Consider the following 17,883-nt stretch of genomic DNA (forward strand, 5'->3'; position numbering starts at 1 on the left):
AGCTTTGGCTTTCAAAGAGAGAAGTTCTTGTCTACAACTAGCACTTTCTTCTATCTTTGTTGTGGAAAATCCACCCACACTCGGGAGATAACGAAGCACAAACTTTATTACGCACGTGGGGCTCAAGGGGGTTAATTCTCAAATCCTGAGCGGAAAAGGCTGGGTTAGGAGTCCTTTTTATATACCAGATACACAGGCAGAAAGGGAGGGGGACCAGCTGCTGAAAGCAGGCATTCAGAAGCAGGGGCATAGTGACCTTCAGATAACGTTACATAGCAACGTCTTGCTAGCAGGCTCCTTACCTAAAAATAACTTTTACTCAGCTTTTGTCCCGACAAAACTTGCAAGAGTTACAGAGAGCAGTTTCTTTTCCTGCCACATCTTCAGAGCAAAATCGTGGCTTTGTGGGTCCTTAAGTCCATCCCTCCTTCTTTAGATATAATTTCTGATAATCATATGTATACACACATCTGTACTAATTAACCTAACTGAAAAACTCAGAGATTTCTAAGGATAGACATAGAGCCACAGGGAGAGAAACTTAACATCTTATCCCTTCAAAGGTATTTCCTGTTATAGTGCTAGCTAGAACTAGAAAAGTAAATGTATAACACTTTGAATAAAAATAGCTCTCAAATATAATTTATAAAATTTGCTGTTCAGAGGCTAAAATAAATTTATGAACCTTGAATGAGGACACTGGTTCCTTGGGTCTGCATGTTTGGATACATAGTAGTATGCCTGATATACAAGGTCTGTCAGGAAAAAGTCCAACCATTTTTAATATAATGAGAATGGTTTGGGTGACATTGATGTCACCTGGGAGCCAAAGAAAGTGGACTGGATGCACATATGTGAACAATGACGACTTCACTGTACTAGTCAGTGGGGGTGGTAGACACCATTGAATGAGCATTGTATACTGAGCATGTGTGAGCATGTGTGGTTGTCACATTCAAAATGACTGAGTGAGTAAAGCAATAAATCTGCATCAAATTTTGAGTTAAGCTTGAACATTCCTCTGTGGAAACTATTCAGATGATTCAGAAGTCTGCAGCTATGGGCAACTGGTGATTGTCAGCTTCATCATGACAATGCACCTATCATGCATCATGTCTTGTGCAGAGTTTTTGGTGAAACTTCAAATCACCCAGGTGACTCAGCTCCCTTATAGCCCAGATTTGGCACCCTGTGACTTCTGGCTTTTTCCAAAACTAAAATCACCTTTGAAAGGGAAGAGATTTTAGACTGTTGATGAGATTCAGGAAAATACAATGGGGTAGCTGATTGCGATGGGGAGAACTGTGTGAAGTCCTAAGGTACCTACTTTGATGGGGACTAATGCATCATTGTCTTATGTACAATGTTTCTTGTATCTTCTTTAATAAATGTCTCTATTTTTTCATATTACATGGATGGATACTTTCTGGACAGACCTCGTATAACCTTATGTATAGTTTATATATACTCCAGTTACAACTTTATAAATCTTAAGTCACCATAATTAAACTACTTTAGATTAAAAATTGTTTTTAAAATATGTAAATTGACAAAGACTTTACAAGTGGTTTGTCTTTATGGTTTCCAAGTCAATTTTTTTCCTGATTCTAAAGTTTTTGTGTTTTCCATTGTATCACACTATATTTTTTTACTCCATTATTTTAAGACATTCTCATTTTAGTTTCCAGGGAAAGGGAGAGAGGCTGAAAATAGTAGAAAGTTATAGATAAAACTCATGATACCTACAATACCAGTCATCACTATAGTACTAAATTATGACTTATTACCTAAAGTGTCATTGAGGAATTTTTTTTTAGACTTTATTTATTTATTTTTAGAGAGTGAGGAAAGGAGGGAGAATGAGAGGGAGAGAAACATTGATTGGCTGGGACCTGGCCTGAAACCCAGGAATGTACCCTGACCGGGAATCAAACCGGTGACTCTTTCTGTTCCCATAAGGATGTTGAACCCACTGAGCCACATCATTCAGGGTGAGGACTTTTCTTAAACCAGCTAATTCGGATACTTCTCAGAGGCACATTTTTACAATTCTCTGCTTAGCATATGACTTTAGCAGAATGAAAATGCATAAAACACTTATTATTCCACTGTATAGCTTGCTCCATCTTTGACATACCAAAGAAAAAAATCTTCAGACATCCTCAAAACTAGAAAACTTTCTGGGTAAAGTCGAGTGAAAGAGAAAAACATTAAAAGTCAATATTTTTTGTTATATGATTGCTCAAATAAAAAACTTGTTACTTTTATTTTAGAAAATTTTCACTTGGAAATAATCTATACTTTTCTAGAAATAGTGTTATTTGTAAATATTTTAGATACGGCATTTGGAATAAATGGTAAAGCTCACAGTCAACTATTATCCTATCCAACCTGTTCTAATTTGTACTTAATTTAAAGTTGAAATATTTAAAAATAAGATAAAAACTGCATCTATACATAAAACCAGAGTGACCTTTTAATTAATGAATGAGTTAGTGTACTGAAAATAAACTGGATGTTTTGAACTAATAACTTTCTGCATTAAATTTAATTTTCAATTGAATAAGGCTTTTTCCAAAATTAAATCATTCCAAAATTATGGATATAAATTTAAAATTAAACAGGAAATTAAGGAAATTCCTATTTTGACTTTAGAGGATAAAACAAAATTATACTGAAATATTAATAGGTGATTTATGTCACATGTGACACTTATTTTTGGCATCCTTTACCTTAAAGTTTAAAAAAGAAATACATCTGCATTATAGAAAATGTAAAGTATTCATAAAATATTAAGAAAATGAATTAAAATTAAAGGTGAATTTTCCCTTGGTTCTACTAACTAAAAACAACTGCTGTTAACATCTCATTGTACTCCCTAAGTAAAGCACGCTGGTGTTAAAAAATAAACAACAGATTTAACACTCAAATGCCAAGCTCTCTTATTCTGAAAAATGGTTTCCTTTTCTCTTTGATTGTGAGTCAGTAATCATTAACCCTATTAATATTATACTTCTTAACATTCTTAACTCCCCTCCTGATAACACTGCATGGAAAATATTATTTCTTATTTACAGTAAGCTTAAATCATGTTTTTACTTTATGTTTTGGACAGTTTATAATGTTTCCAATTTGAGAAACACCTGTTTCTTAAAACTATTTTTGGGGTTTTCTCTTAAAATTAGGAAGTCATTTATACAAATATACCTTCTGAAAAGTATAAACAAAGTTCCTGAACATAATCTATTGGATTTCTTTTGCACACAATGCAGCTTCTTTTTTGTAACAAATAGAATTTCATAAGAAAGATCATGGGTGTTTACATTTCTGATATCAGTTTATGCTGCATACCTCATAGACACACAGGCATTAGATTACTTTTTCTTCTTGCTATAGGTATATTATAAGAAATCTGAAATCTGTGACTAGAGAAGTTTTCAGGGATAAAGAAAATGAGACTATAATTTTTACTTATGCTTTAAAAAAATGTTCCTGCAAGGGCCACTGTGACAGGTGCTACTACCCTTTATTGTGGGATTGGGTGTGAGAGAAGAGAAACAGAAATCTCTCTGTTTCTTACATGAAACGTACATTTGATTTTCTAGATAAAGATTTTTAGTGACCACTGGAAGAAACAGAAGATACCATTTCTGATAGATCACAATTAAGAGGTCATGTTATAAGGAAATATGTTACAAGAAAACATCTTTCTTTAGAAAAAAATTGTATTTTCAATAAAATGGACTTCCTGCTTTCTCAAGCAATGTCAATTTTATGTTAGTCATGAATAAGCAAAGGGTTTGGTGATTTGAGATATTTCCATTAGAAAAAAAATAATATAGCTTGAATTTGAGAAATTATTGAGAGAGAGAGGAAAAAACCTAAATGAAGGAAAGGTTTGGTATTAACAATCTATTAAAGACTCTTGGAATCATGGTAAAGTGAAAAAAGCATGAGCTTTGGAATTACATAGATCTGGGTTTAAATTGACATCAGAGTTCCATTTTTAGTTCAGTTCATTAAGAAGTATGTGAAATCTGATTTTTTTAATCCCATTTTTTCACCTAGAAAGGGGTTTCTTAACTATCATTTATCAAGCTTTTAATATATACCAGATACTGTGTCAAATTACTTGTACTCTCACTTCAATTAATTAGAGCTGTCACTACCTAAGCTATAATTGCCCCCATTTCATAGAGAGAAATAGATTCAGCAAAGTAAATCTATTCAGGTCTGTGGTCTTTAGCCACAATGCTATACTACCCACACAGTGGTAGAGCTACATCATGCCGAATCTTATAAACTAATGATTTAAGCATTTTATGTGTTAGTGTTTGAATTATCTGTGTTTTTTTCAGGCAGTGCTAGTAAAAGAATATTAACTGGTGTAGTGTTTTTCATAGTCTTTATGTAGTTCATCTTCCAATTAATTATTTGACCCACAATACTGTTCTTACTTCTTCCCAAAAGTCATATAGGCTTGGAGTTTGTGAAAAGACATAATAGCTGGAGGAACTTTTGACTATCACATGTTTATAACTAGCAATCACTATTTATTATTGCAAATCATATGGGATTTATATTAAGAAAAGTCTTCCATTCAAATAGGGAATCAATGTCATGGAGAGAAAGAGCTGAATAGAAATGAAGTAAAAGTTACTGCTTCACTTATTTCTCTAATCATAATACAGCTAGAATCACCTAAAAAGTCAAATTATGTGTCTGTCTAGTTTTTCTAACACTACTTATTATAGAGAATGTCTTTTCTCTATTGTATATTCTTATCTTCTTTGTCATAGAGTAATTGACTATGTAAGCATGGTTTATTTCTGGGCTCTCCATTGATTTTTGTGTCTGTTTTTATGCCAGTACCATGATGTTTTGAATACTACAATTTTGTAATATAGTTTGAAGTCCAGGCACCTGCTACCTCCAACTTTGTTCTTCTTTCTCAAGATTGCCATGGCTATTCAGGGTCTGTTCTGGATCAGTATAAATTTTAGGGTTACTCTTTCCAATTCTGAGAAGAATGTCATTGGTATTTTGATAAGCATTGCATTGAATCTATAGATTGATTTTAGGTAGTACGGAGGACATTTTCATGGTATTAATCCTTCTAATCCATGAGTACAGTATACCTTTCCATTTATTTATGTATTCTTTAATTTTTTCTTCAGTGCCTTAGTTTTTAATGTACAGATCTTTCACTTCCTTGGTTAAATTTATTCCTAGGTGTTTTATTCTTTTCAATGCCATTGCAAACAGGATTGTTTTCTTAATTTCTCCTTCTGATTGCTTATTGTTAGTATATGAAAATAAATGAATTTTTGTATATTAATTTTGTATGCTGCTTTTTTACTGAATTCATTTTTTACAATAGAATGGACTTAGAGGGTATTATGCTAAGTGAAATAAGTCACACAGAGAAAGACAAAAATAATTTCACTTATATGTGGAATCTAAAAAAATGATACAAACAAATAAAACAAAACAGAAGCAGATTCATAGAAACAGAGATCAAACTGATGGTTGTCAGAGGGGAGAGGTATGGGGGGATGGGTGAAAAAGATGAAGAGGAATATAGTCATAATATCAGAACTTCAAGCAGTGACAGATGGCACCTAGACTTGGCGTGGTGATCACATTGTAAAGTGCATGTGTTGAATCACTGTGCTATGTAACTGAAACTAAGATAATGCTGTGTACCAAGTATACTTAAATTTTGATATAAAGTTAAAGGGGAGTGGCAAGATCAGTGTTCCTAAATGAAGTATTACTGGTATAGATTTCTAGACCCCTATGGTTACAATATAACACAAGCAAAAGAAGAAAGAGAACAAAACTTGAATATTTAACATTTGTAAAAGTTTTCCATTTTAATTTTATCCAGTGGCATGGTATTTCTAGCATGTTCACTTTAGTTCAACAAGCATGTGCACCTGACCTGAAACAAGGACACAAACAGAAGTGAAGACATGGCTTCACCCCTCCCGGCCAGGGAGCGGTCTCCCTAGTCCACCAGGTGACTCCACTCACTGGCTGCAATAGTTGCGGTGCTAAGGAATGGCGCAGGGAGATGAGGTTCTTGCTTGAATGCTGCAGCAGTCATCCCCTTATGATCATTTAAAATGTGTAACAGTTTTAAAATTGCCGCTTTTAAGGGATCAGGTACCCGTGCAGGTAATGGAAAAGCCATCCTAAAAAGAATCAGAAGATTATTAGGAAAGGCTCGGGACTGGGGTAGGGGTTCTCCTTACTCAGAAATCACAAACAGTACAACAAAGAACTGGAGGACCTTATGACTCAGAACTGATGTTTTACAACAAATTTACTTTAGTTCTTATTTTTATTTTTTTCTTACACAATTAGTGCATGTTCTTTTTGGAAAATACAGGTAATAATAATAAAAATTTGTAACCTCACTATCTGGTGATGAAAATTTTATTCTTGCATAATGAAATAGTCATAAAAGTGATTATCCTGTAGATACTGATTTGTAGTCTTTTATTTGACTTAATTTAATTTATTATGAATATTTTTCCACATCAGTATATGGTACCATATTTTTAAGGCTACATAGTCTTCTATTGTAAAGATGTATAGGAACGTTAATTTATTCAGTCAGTTTTCTATTAGAAGATAGAAGACACAGTTTTCACTTTTCTACTTTTGCAAGCAGTGCTGCAGTAAAATTGTATGTACACATATCTTTGCATGTAGCCATAATTACATTCCAGGATAAAATCCTAGAAGTAAAATTGCTTTTTAGATATATTCTAAATTCCTCTAAGAAGCTTAAATAAAGTTACAGTCAATAGTCTGAGAAATCTCTCCCAGGCTATACACCTTCCATCCTGGTCCATCTTAGTAGTTAATGTTTAAATCTTTGGGAGTCTAATAAGTAAAGCTTATTTTTGTTATTTTAATTTAGCCATCTTTATTATTCATTGTACTAAATATTTTCTTAAGTTTATTGGCAGTAAGTTTTTGTTTAAATTATAGGAGTGAAGTTACTGTGATCTGAGACCGTGAGCACTATGTTGTACACTGTCACACTGACTTTTCGCAGCTCTTCTCTAATTTTCTGAATTTAAACTATTTGTACTAATGCATATGAGTTACTGCATGTCCATTTTTTTCATTAGAGATAAACTAGCCATTTCCATCTACCTTGCATTTCTCTGAATCTTTATTTTTCTTGCTTTAAACATGAAACCACAGGCCAAGTTTCATTTCTCATTTACCACTTCTCCACCTGAGTTGTCAGTTTTGCTTTTGGTCTACACTGAGGGTAAGAGAGAGGGCACCTCATTAAATCACTGTATTTGGGCTGAGTTCGAGTAGAGTTATGTACTTTGCATACCTTCTGTAGTTTGCTTGAAAATAAATTTAAACCTAATACTGTTCGAGATACATTCTTGTGTTTAAAATGATCTTTTACACCTAACAATGTTTAAGGGTAACAAAAGTGTTTTCATTTAGAGATGCCAATGTGGACTCTACAAAACTGTGACAATATTTAGTAAATAACCATCTCAAAATAACAGGTACATGAAGTAACATGTATATGGACTAAGTATGGGCTTTTCCCTAAATATTGGAAAAGATGAAAGAAAGTACTTTGACTTGCAATTTTCTTTTTATATACCAAGCTCTTCTTGGGTGTCAGTAATTCACTGTTTGATTCAAAAAACAGGTAACTATGGGGACTGTAAACTCAAAGAAGAAACAAGTTCCATGTTTACCTCATAAAATCCTGTAGTTTAATAGTGCCGTACACATACAGTGGGGGAAAAGTAGGTTCACAGCTGTGAGCACACAAAACACAGTTTCTTCCTATATTATTTATTAATTACTTTCCATACAAACAGCTGTAAACCTGCTTTTGCCCCACCCTGTATAGTAGTTAATTGTGGAACAGGCTATTTGTTCAACCTTTTAATAGGGAATTTTAATCCATTTGTATTTTTGTTGTAATTGCTGATATATTTATATTTATATGTGCCATTTTATTTTGTATTTTGTATTTCCTATATTTTTCTTTGCCTTATTTTCTTTTTTTTTGTATTCTGTCAAACACTTTAGTCTGCATATTAGCAACAAGATTAAGTAGGTGCTGATCAGCTGCATTTGTATACCGTGTGATTTTGTATTTTCAGAGCAACTGCATTGTGCCTGCTTTAGAATCCATGTTATTTTTTTGCCCCTGAGCTCTTTTCTTAAAAATTTAATCTTTATTGCATTATTTTACTTTACCTTTCAGTCCCCTTATACCCTCTCCCCCACACTGTTGGGCAAACACCACACAGTTGTCCATGTCCATGAGTCCTTTTTTCTTTTTGCTCAGTCCCTCCACCTCCAACCTCCCTGCACTAGCTGTGAGCCTGCTCTCCATCTATGAATCTGTCCACATTTTCTTGTCAGTTCAGTTTGTTCATTAGATTCCACATATGAGTGAAATCATATGGTATTTGTCTTTTTCTGACTGACTTATTTCATTTTGCATCATGGAATTCATCACTTATAATAATAAATTTGTGGTTGTCATAGTGCATTGTGTATAATAGACACTTTGCCTTTATACTTTAATGTTTGCAATATTGACTATTTTTAAGGAACTTCACAATCGGTGTCATAAAAGGCATAAAATTAAACCATTGACATATGATGCAATGCAGGATGAGTGACGCAGCTAGGTAGTTAGGCCAAACACTCTGGATTGACATCTTAATTCTGCTTTATTTTCTACACATAATGAAGTAGCTCTAAATTTGCCTAGAGTAAAATACATGTTATAGTGGGGTTTGCAAATTTGAGGATTTGTCAAAGTTTTACAATAGATGGTGCTTAAATACTGTACTTAAATAGTTAATATATTAACTATATATTAAATTAACTTAAATAGTTAGTATAAGTTAAATTAACTTAAATAGTTAATATATTTAAATACTTAAATACTGTCTATACTCTATAAGGAAAAGAACAGAGTTGCTTGCTAAAGACTGCCACAGACAATTTTTTAAAAATTAAAACTAGTCTTTAGTCACACATAAGTTTTGATGCATAAAGTTTTATTTGATCTAAGAATATCACAAGAGTAGCTGTATCTTCTGCCCTTATATATAAGAGCTAATGGGAGAGTGCTTTTGTAAAATATAGGTCATAAACTATTCTAACAAGGAGAACATTTTATACTTCATTTTGAACTAATAGTGATATAGAAATTACATCTTTCCCATCAGAATTGATAGGAGCGAGCAGATAAAAATGTTAATATTTCCCATCAGCATTGACAAACATTAAGTATTCATAGATGAAGCCTAACTCTCATTAACATGGGAGTGATAGGGAACTAGATAATGATGAAATCTTCTTAACTAGCAAATAAAATCACTGAATAATATCAGATTGATGATATTCTTTATTTGATCTATAAAGCATTATAAAAATAATATGAATGTTGTATCATAAATCCTTTTTTTCAATCCTCATCCAATGCTATGTTTATTGATCTTAGAGAGAAAAGAGGAGAGAGACAAGGAACATCAAACTGAGAGAGAAGCATGAATTGGCTACTTCCTGCATGCACCCCAGGAATTGAACCTGCAACCTTTTGGTGTATGGAAGATACTCCATCCAACTGAGCCACCGGACCAGGGCTCATAAATCCTTTAACTATGTGCATAAATTAAACACAACTCAACATAAGCACATAAGGCCAACTCAAAGAAGTTTCACTGCAATTTATAGTGTCTTTGTATCTTAGAAATTTGGTATTCATATATATATAAACCAAGAATTTTTAAAAAATATATTTTATTGATTATACTATTACAGTTGTCCCATTCCCTACCCCTTTACTCCCCTCAGCATTCCCCCTGCCCTTTAGTCCATGTCCATTGGTCGTACATATAAGTTCTTTGGCTTCTACATTTCCTATTCCATTCTTAACCTTCCCCTGACTATTTTGTACCTACCATTTATGCTACTTATTCCCTGTACCTTTTCCCCGACTCTCCCCGCTGCCCACTGATAGCCCTCCATGTAATCTCCATTTCTGTGATTCTGTTACTGTTCTAGTTGTTTGCTTAGTTTGTTTTTGTTTTCTTTTTTATGTTCGATTATTGATAGTTATGAGTTTATTGTCATTTTACTGTTCATATTTTTCATCTGCTTTTTCTTAGATAAGTTCCTTTAACATTTGATATAATAAGGGATATAAACCAAGAGTTTTTTAGTTTAATAATGTCTGCCAACTAATAGAACACTTCCCTCTACTTTTAATTATTTCCCCCTTTTTCAATTAATCAGTAATGGATATTTCATGTCAGTTTATATTTCATTATAATTTAATTTGTCATAAGGACCTTCACTTTAGTAACAGTTTGATGCATTGGGTATTTAAAGTAGGTTGTTGAGGTTTTTTTAAATGCTGTAGGTTACTCTTAGGATACAATTCCCATTTATCAAATACATTTAGGAAATATTGCTCTATTAAGGAAATGACAAAAAAGCAAGAGACCAGAGTAATTCATCCTAAGGTGGATTTTTACATCTGCAGTATGAAATCAGGTCACTGGCACTGTTGTTTTTCCTTGTACACATATTGGTAAAGTCTAGTCATAATTGTTTACTCACAGAACTGACAAAAATGAAGAAGGTTGATGCAAAGAAAAGAACTTAAAATAAGAACAAGCTTTTGTAAAGGACAATCCAATCCACACCAGCTTCTGGGGAAGGCAAAGCCACATAAACATTTACACATGCTCTTATAGAGTTATCCTCCTACTTTGTCCCTGGATGCTGTGCCTCTCTCTCTCATCGGGCTGGAGGCATCATCTTGCTAGCAGGCTACACCAGTGGCTGATGCAGAAATATATATGTAATTTTTTTTAACATTGTTTGACTTTTGTGAATGAGCTCTGCGGGAAAACTGAGGCTTACTGCTCTGTGACACACACATCTGACGAGTCATTTCTTACCTCTGAGATTACTAGTGGGGAGGGAATAGAGAATGATTTGAGGAATCAAGATGAATCATAGATGAAGATTTCTTTCACTCAGCTTGCCATCACGCTGTGCATTTCTTCATCTACTTAAAAATTATCTTGTGACCCCTAATAATAGTCTACTCTCAGTCACGCACATAGCTTCCTGTTAAGACTTTTTCTCAACTAGTGTCATTCTTACTCAGTAGTGATCTGACTTGTTAGAGTGGACAATTAGGGTACTCCCAGGACTGCCAGGTTAGTTTTGCTCATTAAATATGGCCCAAATGGAGTATATATGTGTCTGTGACTATGTGCATCTTGAGTCTATCTATTTTTAAATTAATTATGTTATCAAACAACATCTCAGGCTTTAATGGAGAGCTCTTCTGTGGTAAGTTAAAAAATTGCTTGAGAACTGCTTGGGAGATTACTATTCTTTTATATTTATCAGTAACTTCTTAACAATAGCTTTGGACTGCTCAAAAAAATGACAACAACTAATGTTAGTGGCAAGGATTTCATTATAGACTGACTCTTACTAAATTTCATTTTCTTTTCCTCACTTTGGATGTTACCAACAAGGCATGATTGTGTTAAGGTGTCAGGTAATTTTCTAGAATTTGTGGCAATGTGTGTTTATTTGTTCTATAATGACTTAACCGAAAAGTAGCCCTCAGAATAGTTTGGATAAAAATCTTGAAAATTTGTTAATATATTACATATCTATGTTTCTGGATATATTTTTATCTGCATATGTATTTAAATAGAATTTGTTCATATTAAAAATGTAGAAATATTATGGTTTAAAAATGTGCAAAATGAGACCTAATCAAATAATTTACAATAAAACTTTTAATGCTATTATAATGTAAATTACATTTCATACCAGAGGAATCCATATATAACATAACATACCAACTTAAACAAGTTTTGAACTTTTTTCTATGAGAGTTATGCCATTTATAAAATTTTGTCTATTTTTTCCTTCCATCTCTTTGGTACATTATGAATATAAAATACACCAAGATTTTTTTTATTATTGTTCAAGTACAGTGGTCCGCATTTTCACCCCACCACATCCCCATGCCCCACCCTTCCCCACCACCCACCCTCGAATCCATGCCTATTGACTTTGCCCATACACCCAGATTTTTTAAAGGCATAAAACTAGGATGTATAGTTAAAGTATTAAAAAGGACAATATATTTTGATGTTATTTTAAATATTTCCAGCAAGAATGAAAAAGGGATGAAACAGAAGTTAGACAGATTCTTAATATTTATTAAATGAGAGTGATTGTTATTTGATATTTTAGTTTGAAAAATTTTAAGCAACATTCAATAATTAATAACAGAAACCTAACAGTTTTATATAATTTGTTACTCAATATTCTAAAAGGCATTATATTTATTAATCTTATTCTTTTTAAAAAATATTTTATTTATCTATTTAGAAAGAGGGGAGGTTAGGGAGAAAGAGAGGGAGAGAAACATCAGTGTGAGAGAGAAACATTGATTCTCTCATATGCCCCAACTGGGGACCAGACCTGCAACGCAGGCATGTGCCCTAACTGGGCACCAAATCATAGGCCTTTGCTTTGTGGGACAATGCTCACGCAACTGAGCCATGCTGGTCAGGGCTAGTCTTATAATATTATTGTGAATTCTGTAGACATAGATGGTAGCAATACATTTAAGTATGGAAGACTAAAATGATTTGGTCAATGTTCCAACATTAAGGATGAAGTTAAAACTAATAATTCATGTTTTCTCTTTTCTAAAAAAAATACCTTAGCTGAGTGACTGAGCTATTTTTTTAAGGGTAGCATTTCTCAAAGGCAGTAATTTTTGTGATTATTAATAGTGTTTTTGCTGATTCATTCAGAACAAATTGAATGTCTTCTACCTTTTGTATTTTGTTTTCATCTAACCTTTGGAGATATATTTGTTTTGAATTTCATTTTGAAGTATTCCAGGAAGCTTTATTTCTTATGATTTACATAGTCAATTTTTCTATATCTATGGTAAATAATTTAAAAACTTAGAATACATTAATACTAATAATTATCTATGTTAATTATTAATATTAATGTATTAATAGAATATAACATGGAATACTTAAATAAGGACATTATATTTTCATGTAATAAAAGTTTAATAGAAATTAACCAACTGACCAATTCATAAAATAAAAAACTATATTTTCAACTTATAAATGGATTATAAGATAATAAGATACCGGATGGTTGAGATTTTTTCTAATGTGGAATATATATACAGAGAATAAACTTGAATTACTTCATCTCTGAAAAAAATATAATCTTTCTCTGATTTTTAAATTTAATAGTTACAAGTAAAACAGTAATTCATTTGAGTCAACAGTGAGTGTAAAAACAACCCATTTTCTCTTCAATCAAAAGATGTTTATGATAGCATATTTGCTGCTGCAAAGCCTTTTGCAGTTACTGATAATTAAGTTTTTACTCCAAAGTAATTGAAAGGAATATTAGGTACAAATAGACTAAAAAATATTTAATGGGCAAAGGAATTTGGGATAGTCTCGGTCTGGAAAAATGTATATGAAATACCAACATCATTTTGTTATGGAATTTTTATCTTTTTTACTTCAGGTGAATACAGAGCATCCTGCCTTCCTATATCACTGGATCAAATCTTAAAATTATATATATGAGCAAATGACACTATAAGGAATGTGCAGCACTAACATTTTAATTAAAATACAAAATCATAATCTGCACAAGGGTGTAGCGAAACATTTGCTGACCTCCAATTATATTAGTAGTAACATTTTTATTTGATAACTTGATAACATGGTAACTAAAAACATGTAATTAAAGCAGTCATATCCTAATTTATAAAGGCAATAAAAGCAAAAGAGCATAGTAAAACCCCATTGAAAAGTAGTTACTACACCATTATAATGAGATACATTTTTTACCAATATATTTTATAATAAAAATAAAGGTCAAACCTTGCCTTATGCTTTCTTGTTAAAATACTCTAAAAGACCAGATGATTATGAAAGTCAAATCATAAACACAATACAAAATGATTTAACCCATGAGCTTTTTGCCAATCTAAAGCTATTTTTGAATGTTATGGGTTGAAAGACAATGTTGAAAGATGGTAAAGAATCACCACACAAGTTTTTAAAGAATAAGGCCAGAGATTCACTTCATTACCTTGGAACAATTCATTACAGAGCACAGGTATGTTATATTTTTTGTCTCCTGCATTATCACCACATTTCTCACCAGATGAAAGTGGGCAGAATCCTTTAAATGTAGTCCACTCTGGAGCCCAGTATGAAGGGTGGTGTGGGCCAAGGTACCGTTGTTCTTGAGAGGGGAAAGGGCCTGAATGTGCATTAAGAATCATGAAAACAGGCACTAGTCCAAGCACGAGCCTTTATCTCAGAGTTCAAGGACACATAGAAGTTGTATTTTGCCCAGTGAACTTATATGGCAAAGGTCAAATAAGGCCATTCAGCTAAAGACGAAACAAAATAAAACAAAACAAAACAAAACAAAACAAAACAAAACAAAACAAAACAAAACCCAGCATATGGCCTAATTATATCCACAAACAGAAGAACTTTTCAGTTGTCTCTTTAATATAGTTAATTCTACCTTGCATTTATGATGCAGTATGAACACTTTTCAGCAATATCTTTTGTCTTTGTTGCTGACCAAATGAACTCTCCCATCCACCAACAGATCTTGAAAAGTCACACACCCTTTTAGAGTGACACAGACCTCTTTCTTCTTCTGGCAAAATCCTCTGCGTGAACCAAGTTAGACAGAGCCTTCGTGAGGTGACTATCTGACGTCTCAGTGCTGCTCCCAAAGTCATAGTTCTTCAGACCAGGGCACAAGCAGTGCACAATAGCCCGGCGGATGTAGCTGTCAAAGATATAGTAAATAAAAGGGTTGACACAGCTGTTGGCAAATGCCAAGGGCCCACTCACCTCCATGCCCAACTGGGGAAAAGATGAGGAAGAGTAGAGTTCTTGCTGAAACCCAGAGACGATGGCCAGAAGCTTGAAAGTATTAAAGGGCAGCCAGGAGAAGACAAAGGCTGACACAACAATAAATATGATCTTTATAGATTTCCTCAGCTTTTTGTTATGCTTTCCTGGCTGTTGGTAATGGACACACAGCTTCCTTGTGATGCAACAGTAGCAGGTCACAATGCACACCAGAGGGGCAAAAAAGGTAAAAATTAAGGACACCAGGGCCCAAGTCAGTTTAATTGAAGTGGCCTTCTTCTCTGCACAGTATGGCTTATCGTTAATCAGGATGAGCTCCCTGGACAGAACCGTAGGCAACCCCAGGAGGCAGGAGATAAACCAGACACTGGCACAGACTCCATAGGCACAGTCTTTCCTTCTGAATTTCCTGGATATGGTTGGGTGCACAATGGCCAGGTAGCGGTCAACACTCATGCAGGTGAGCAGGAAGACACTGCAGTGCATGTTGACTGAGATCACGTAGGAACTGCCTTTGCACAGGAAAGCACCTGTTCTCCACAGTCCTGAAGATGCTTCTTTATCTGCCCAGAGAGGCAACGTGACAAGGAAAATGAAGTCAGAGGTGGCCAGGTTCAAGATAAAGATGTCCATCAGTCTTCGGCTGCCCCGTTTGAAATACAGTGCACACATGAGGACCAGGTTCCCCAGCACTCCAGTCAGGAACACGGCTGTGTAAAAGACGGGCAGGAAAACAGATGTGTAAGGAACATGGGACTGGGTTTCCTCCATATCATCAGGACTTTGGCTTGTAGCATAGAAATAATCCATATAAACTGAGGTTGCTTCTGGGTCCATCACTGAAGATCAGATGCCAAAATATGGTAAGTTTCCTTACCAGGGAAGTTTTTGCATGAATTTTAGAAATCTCAAGGCAGCTTCTTTTATATAGTGCTGCCTCTTCCCCCAACCCACTCCCTTAACAGACCTTGGAATGAGCATAAAAACAGAGATTTAAAAAAGCAGTTTCTACCAATGCTCAGGAAGAGCCCACTAGAAACATCGCCCTGATTGGTGTTGGGTGGTTGTGGTTGTGGTTTTTTTAATTTGCATTTGCCCAGGAAACAAGTGCTTTTTTACTTCTTTTTTCAAGATATTTGACTTGTTTCTTTAAGTCTAGAAATTATAAAGTGAATTAACTTTTTTTCCTTACCTACTTTAAAGACATCTTTTGCTCTTCTGACACTGAGAATTCTTTTCTAGCCTTCTGTTCCACATATGGGATGTTGTTTTACTTTTAGAAGTTTAAGGTGGTGATGGTGAAGATGCTCTTTTTATTTATATCATTGGTAAAATGTGAAGAAAATAGTCTTTCACTGCATGAAGAGTGAACTGAAAATCTCCTAAATCATATGAGTGCACATCTATGGCAAACATAATGATTCCAGTTAGAGTATCAGATTTTTCCACTTATTAGCTCTTTTAGTTTATATAATCAATCTTGTCTCATTTGAGAAGTTTTTTTTTAAATACACAAAAGGCTGAGACCATGTCTTGTGCTTTTATTATTATTTGTAATAATTTCCTCTATAATTAACATAGTACCTTGCACATAGTGGGGGCTTTGGAAATGTTAGTTTATTTGAGTTACTTATGAAAACTCTTGTTTTTGTGATTTAATACTATCAGCAAGGGTGAATTCATTGGGGTTTCATTGCAGGCATTATTGTTACTTATATAGTTTATAAATACAGGTTTAAAAGAAAAATTAGAATTTTTACTGTCTTCTCTGCTACTGTAATTCAACCAAGGTCATTCTCTTTGTTAGAATTAACATCCTTGATTAGGAGATTTTTCTCTCTACTAACCCTGAAATACTTATTCATCATCAGACTCGAGATCTCCTCTCTTCGTTATACCTCTCCTTTGTAGCGGTCATTGTTTAGCATTTGAGCTATGACTTTTTCTCAAGTACCTCCATAAAACAGTGAACTTTACTTTGGGAATCACTGACCTGGCAACAGAAAGACCTATATTAAGAGACATTATAATAATGTTGCCAGTATAGGCAACACAAAAGGAAGATTTTTGGGTTCATTCAAAACACTTGAGAAATAGACTGATATTAAAAAAATCCCATCCTATTATTTTCTGTTCTGTTCTTTCTTATATTAGAAAGACATAGTAAAATATAACGAACTCTGAAACTGGTTCCATGTATTTCAGTTCTTTACTGTCTGAAGTGGCTCAAGCTTCTCTCACACTCTGCTCTCCTTTCTTTCCCCCATCTCATTTCATCACCATCAAAAATTACAGTTTCAGGCTGAATGCGTAGAAGAATGTATGTCTATAGATGAAAATACAATTGTTAAACATTTGAAATTATTTCTACTGAATGTTTATTTTTTCTGTAATTAATATGTTGAAAGAATGAACTTGCCTGCTATATTTCCTCCTTCTCTCCTTTTCCTACTGTGTTCTCATGTCACCTCAGTCTTAGACGTCAGTCAGGTCAGGGAAAGATGAGGGCTCACCTGCTCTAGGGCAGCCCCAGTAAGTCATCTGGGAGTTGATTTTGGGGACTAGGTCTGCCTTCTGCTGTGTCCCTGGCTGCTTGGTGTTCACGGGCAGAGGGGTATACCCTTCAGTAAGAATAGGCTGCAGATGAGAGGAACTAATGCTTTGACATTTCTGGGATGAAAGTCTCCCCCACTGGGAAAGCCTTAAATATTTAATAGAATAATTCTTTTTGCCAAATAGTTAGAAGTAAGACAATATTAACTTGTAAAGGACCAGTGGGGTAAACGGAATATTTAACCACTATATATATGCTTGTGTGTAGGAATGTATTCAAGTAGCAATCATATGTACTGTTAGAAGTGTACCGCTAGAATTTTGCATTCTG

The 17,883-nt window shown here is 34.0% G+C and overlaps 1 protein-coding gene across 2 annotated transcripts; it reads right to left on the reverse strand.

Annotated features, from left to right (window-relative positions):
* Nucleotides 1-5,939: 5,939 nt before the first annotated feature.
* GPR15 (G protein-coupled receptor 15) lies at nt 5,940-15,956 on the reverse strand. Of its 2 annotated transcripts, none has more exons than XM_045851417.1 (2): nt 14,767-15,956; nt 5,940-6,197 (listed from the first exon to the last, which is right to left on the reverse strand). In XM_045851417.1, the coding sequence occupies exons 1-2, from the start codon at nt 15,834-15,836 to the stop codon at nt 6,011-6,013; spliced, it is 1,257 nt and encodes a 418-aa protein (XP_045707373.1). In that variant the 5' UTR covers nt 15,837-15,956; the 3' UTR covers nt 5,940-6,010. The 2 variants fall into 2 exon arrangements, with proteins under 2 accessions (XP_045707373.1, XP_045707374.1); XM_045851418.1 differs by having other exon boundaries at nt 6,029-6,197; nt 14,979-15,956.
* Between the last annotated feature and the right edge of the window lie 1,927 nt (nt 15,957-17,883).

Source organism: Phyllostomus hastatus, unplaced genomic scaffold (assembly GCF_019186645.2).
Source record: "Phyllostomus hastatus isolate PE091 unplaced genomic scaffold, TTU_PhHast_1.1 phas_contig_86, whole genome shotgun sequence".
Classification (NCBI taxonomy): Eukaryota; Metazoa; Chordata; class Mammalia; order Chiroptera; family Phyllostomidae; genus Phyllostomus; species Phyllostomus hastatus.

What these genes read in the sequence shown, in the direction of transcription:
- GPR15 (XM_045851417.1), bottom strand. Translation starts at nt 15,836, where the DNA reads ATGGACCCAGAAGCAACCTCAGTTTATATGGATTATTTCTATGCTACA. An exon ending in TTTGCCAGAAGAAGAAAGAG is followed by an intron (nt 6,198 to 14,766) that starts GTCTGTGTCACT and finishes GATTCTTTTTAG; the next exon opens with GATGGCTTTTCCATTACCTG.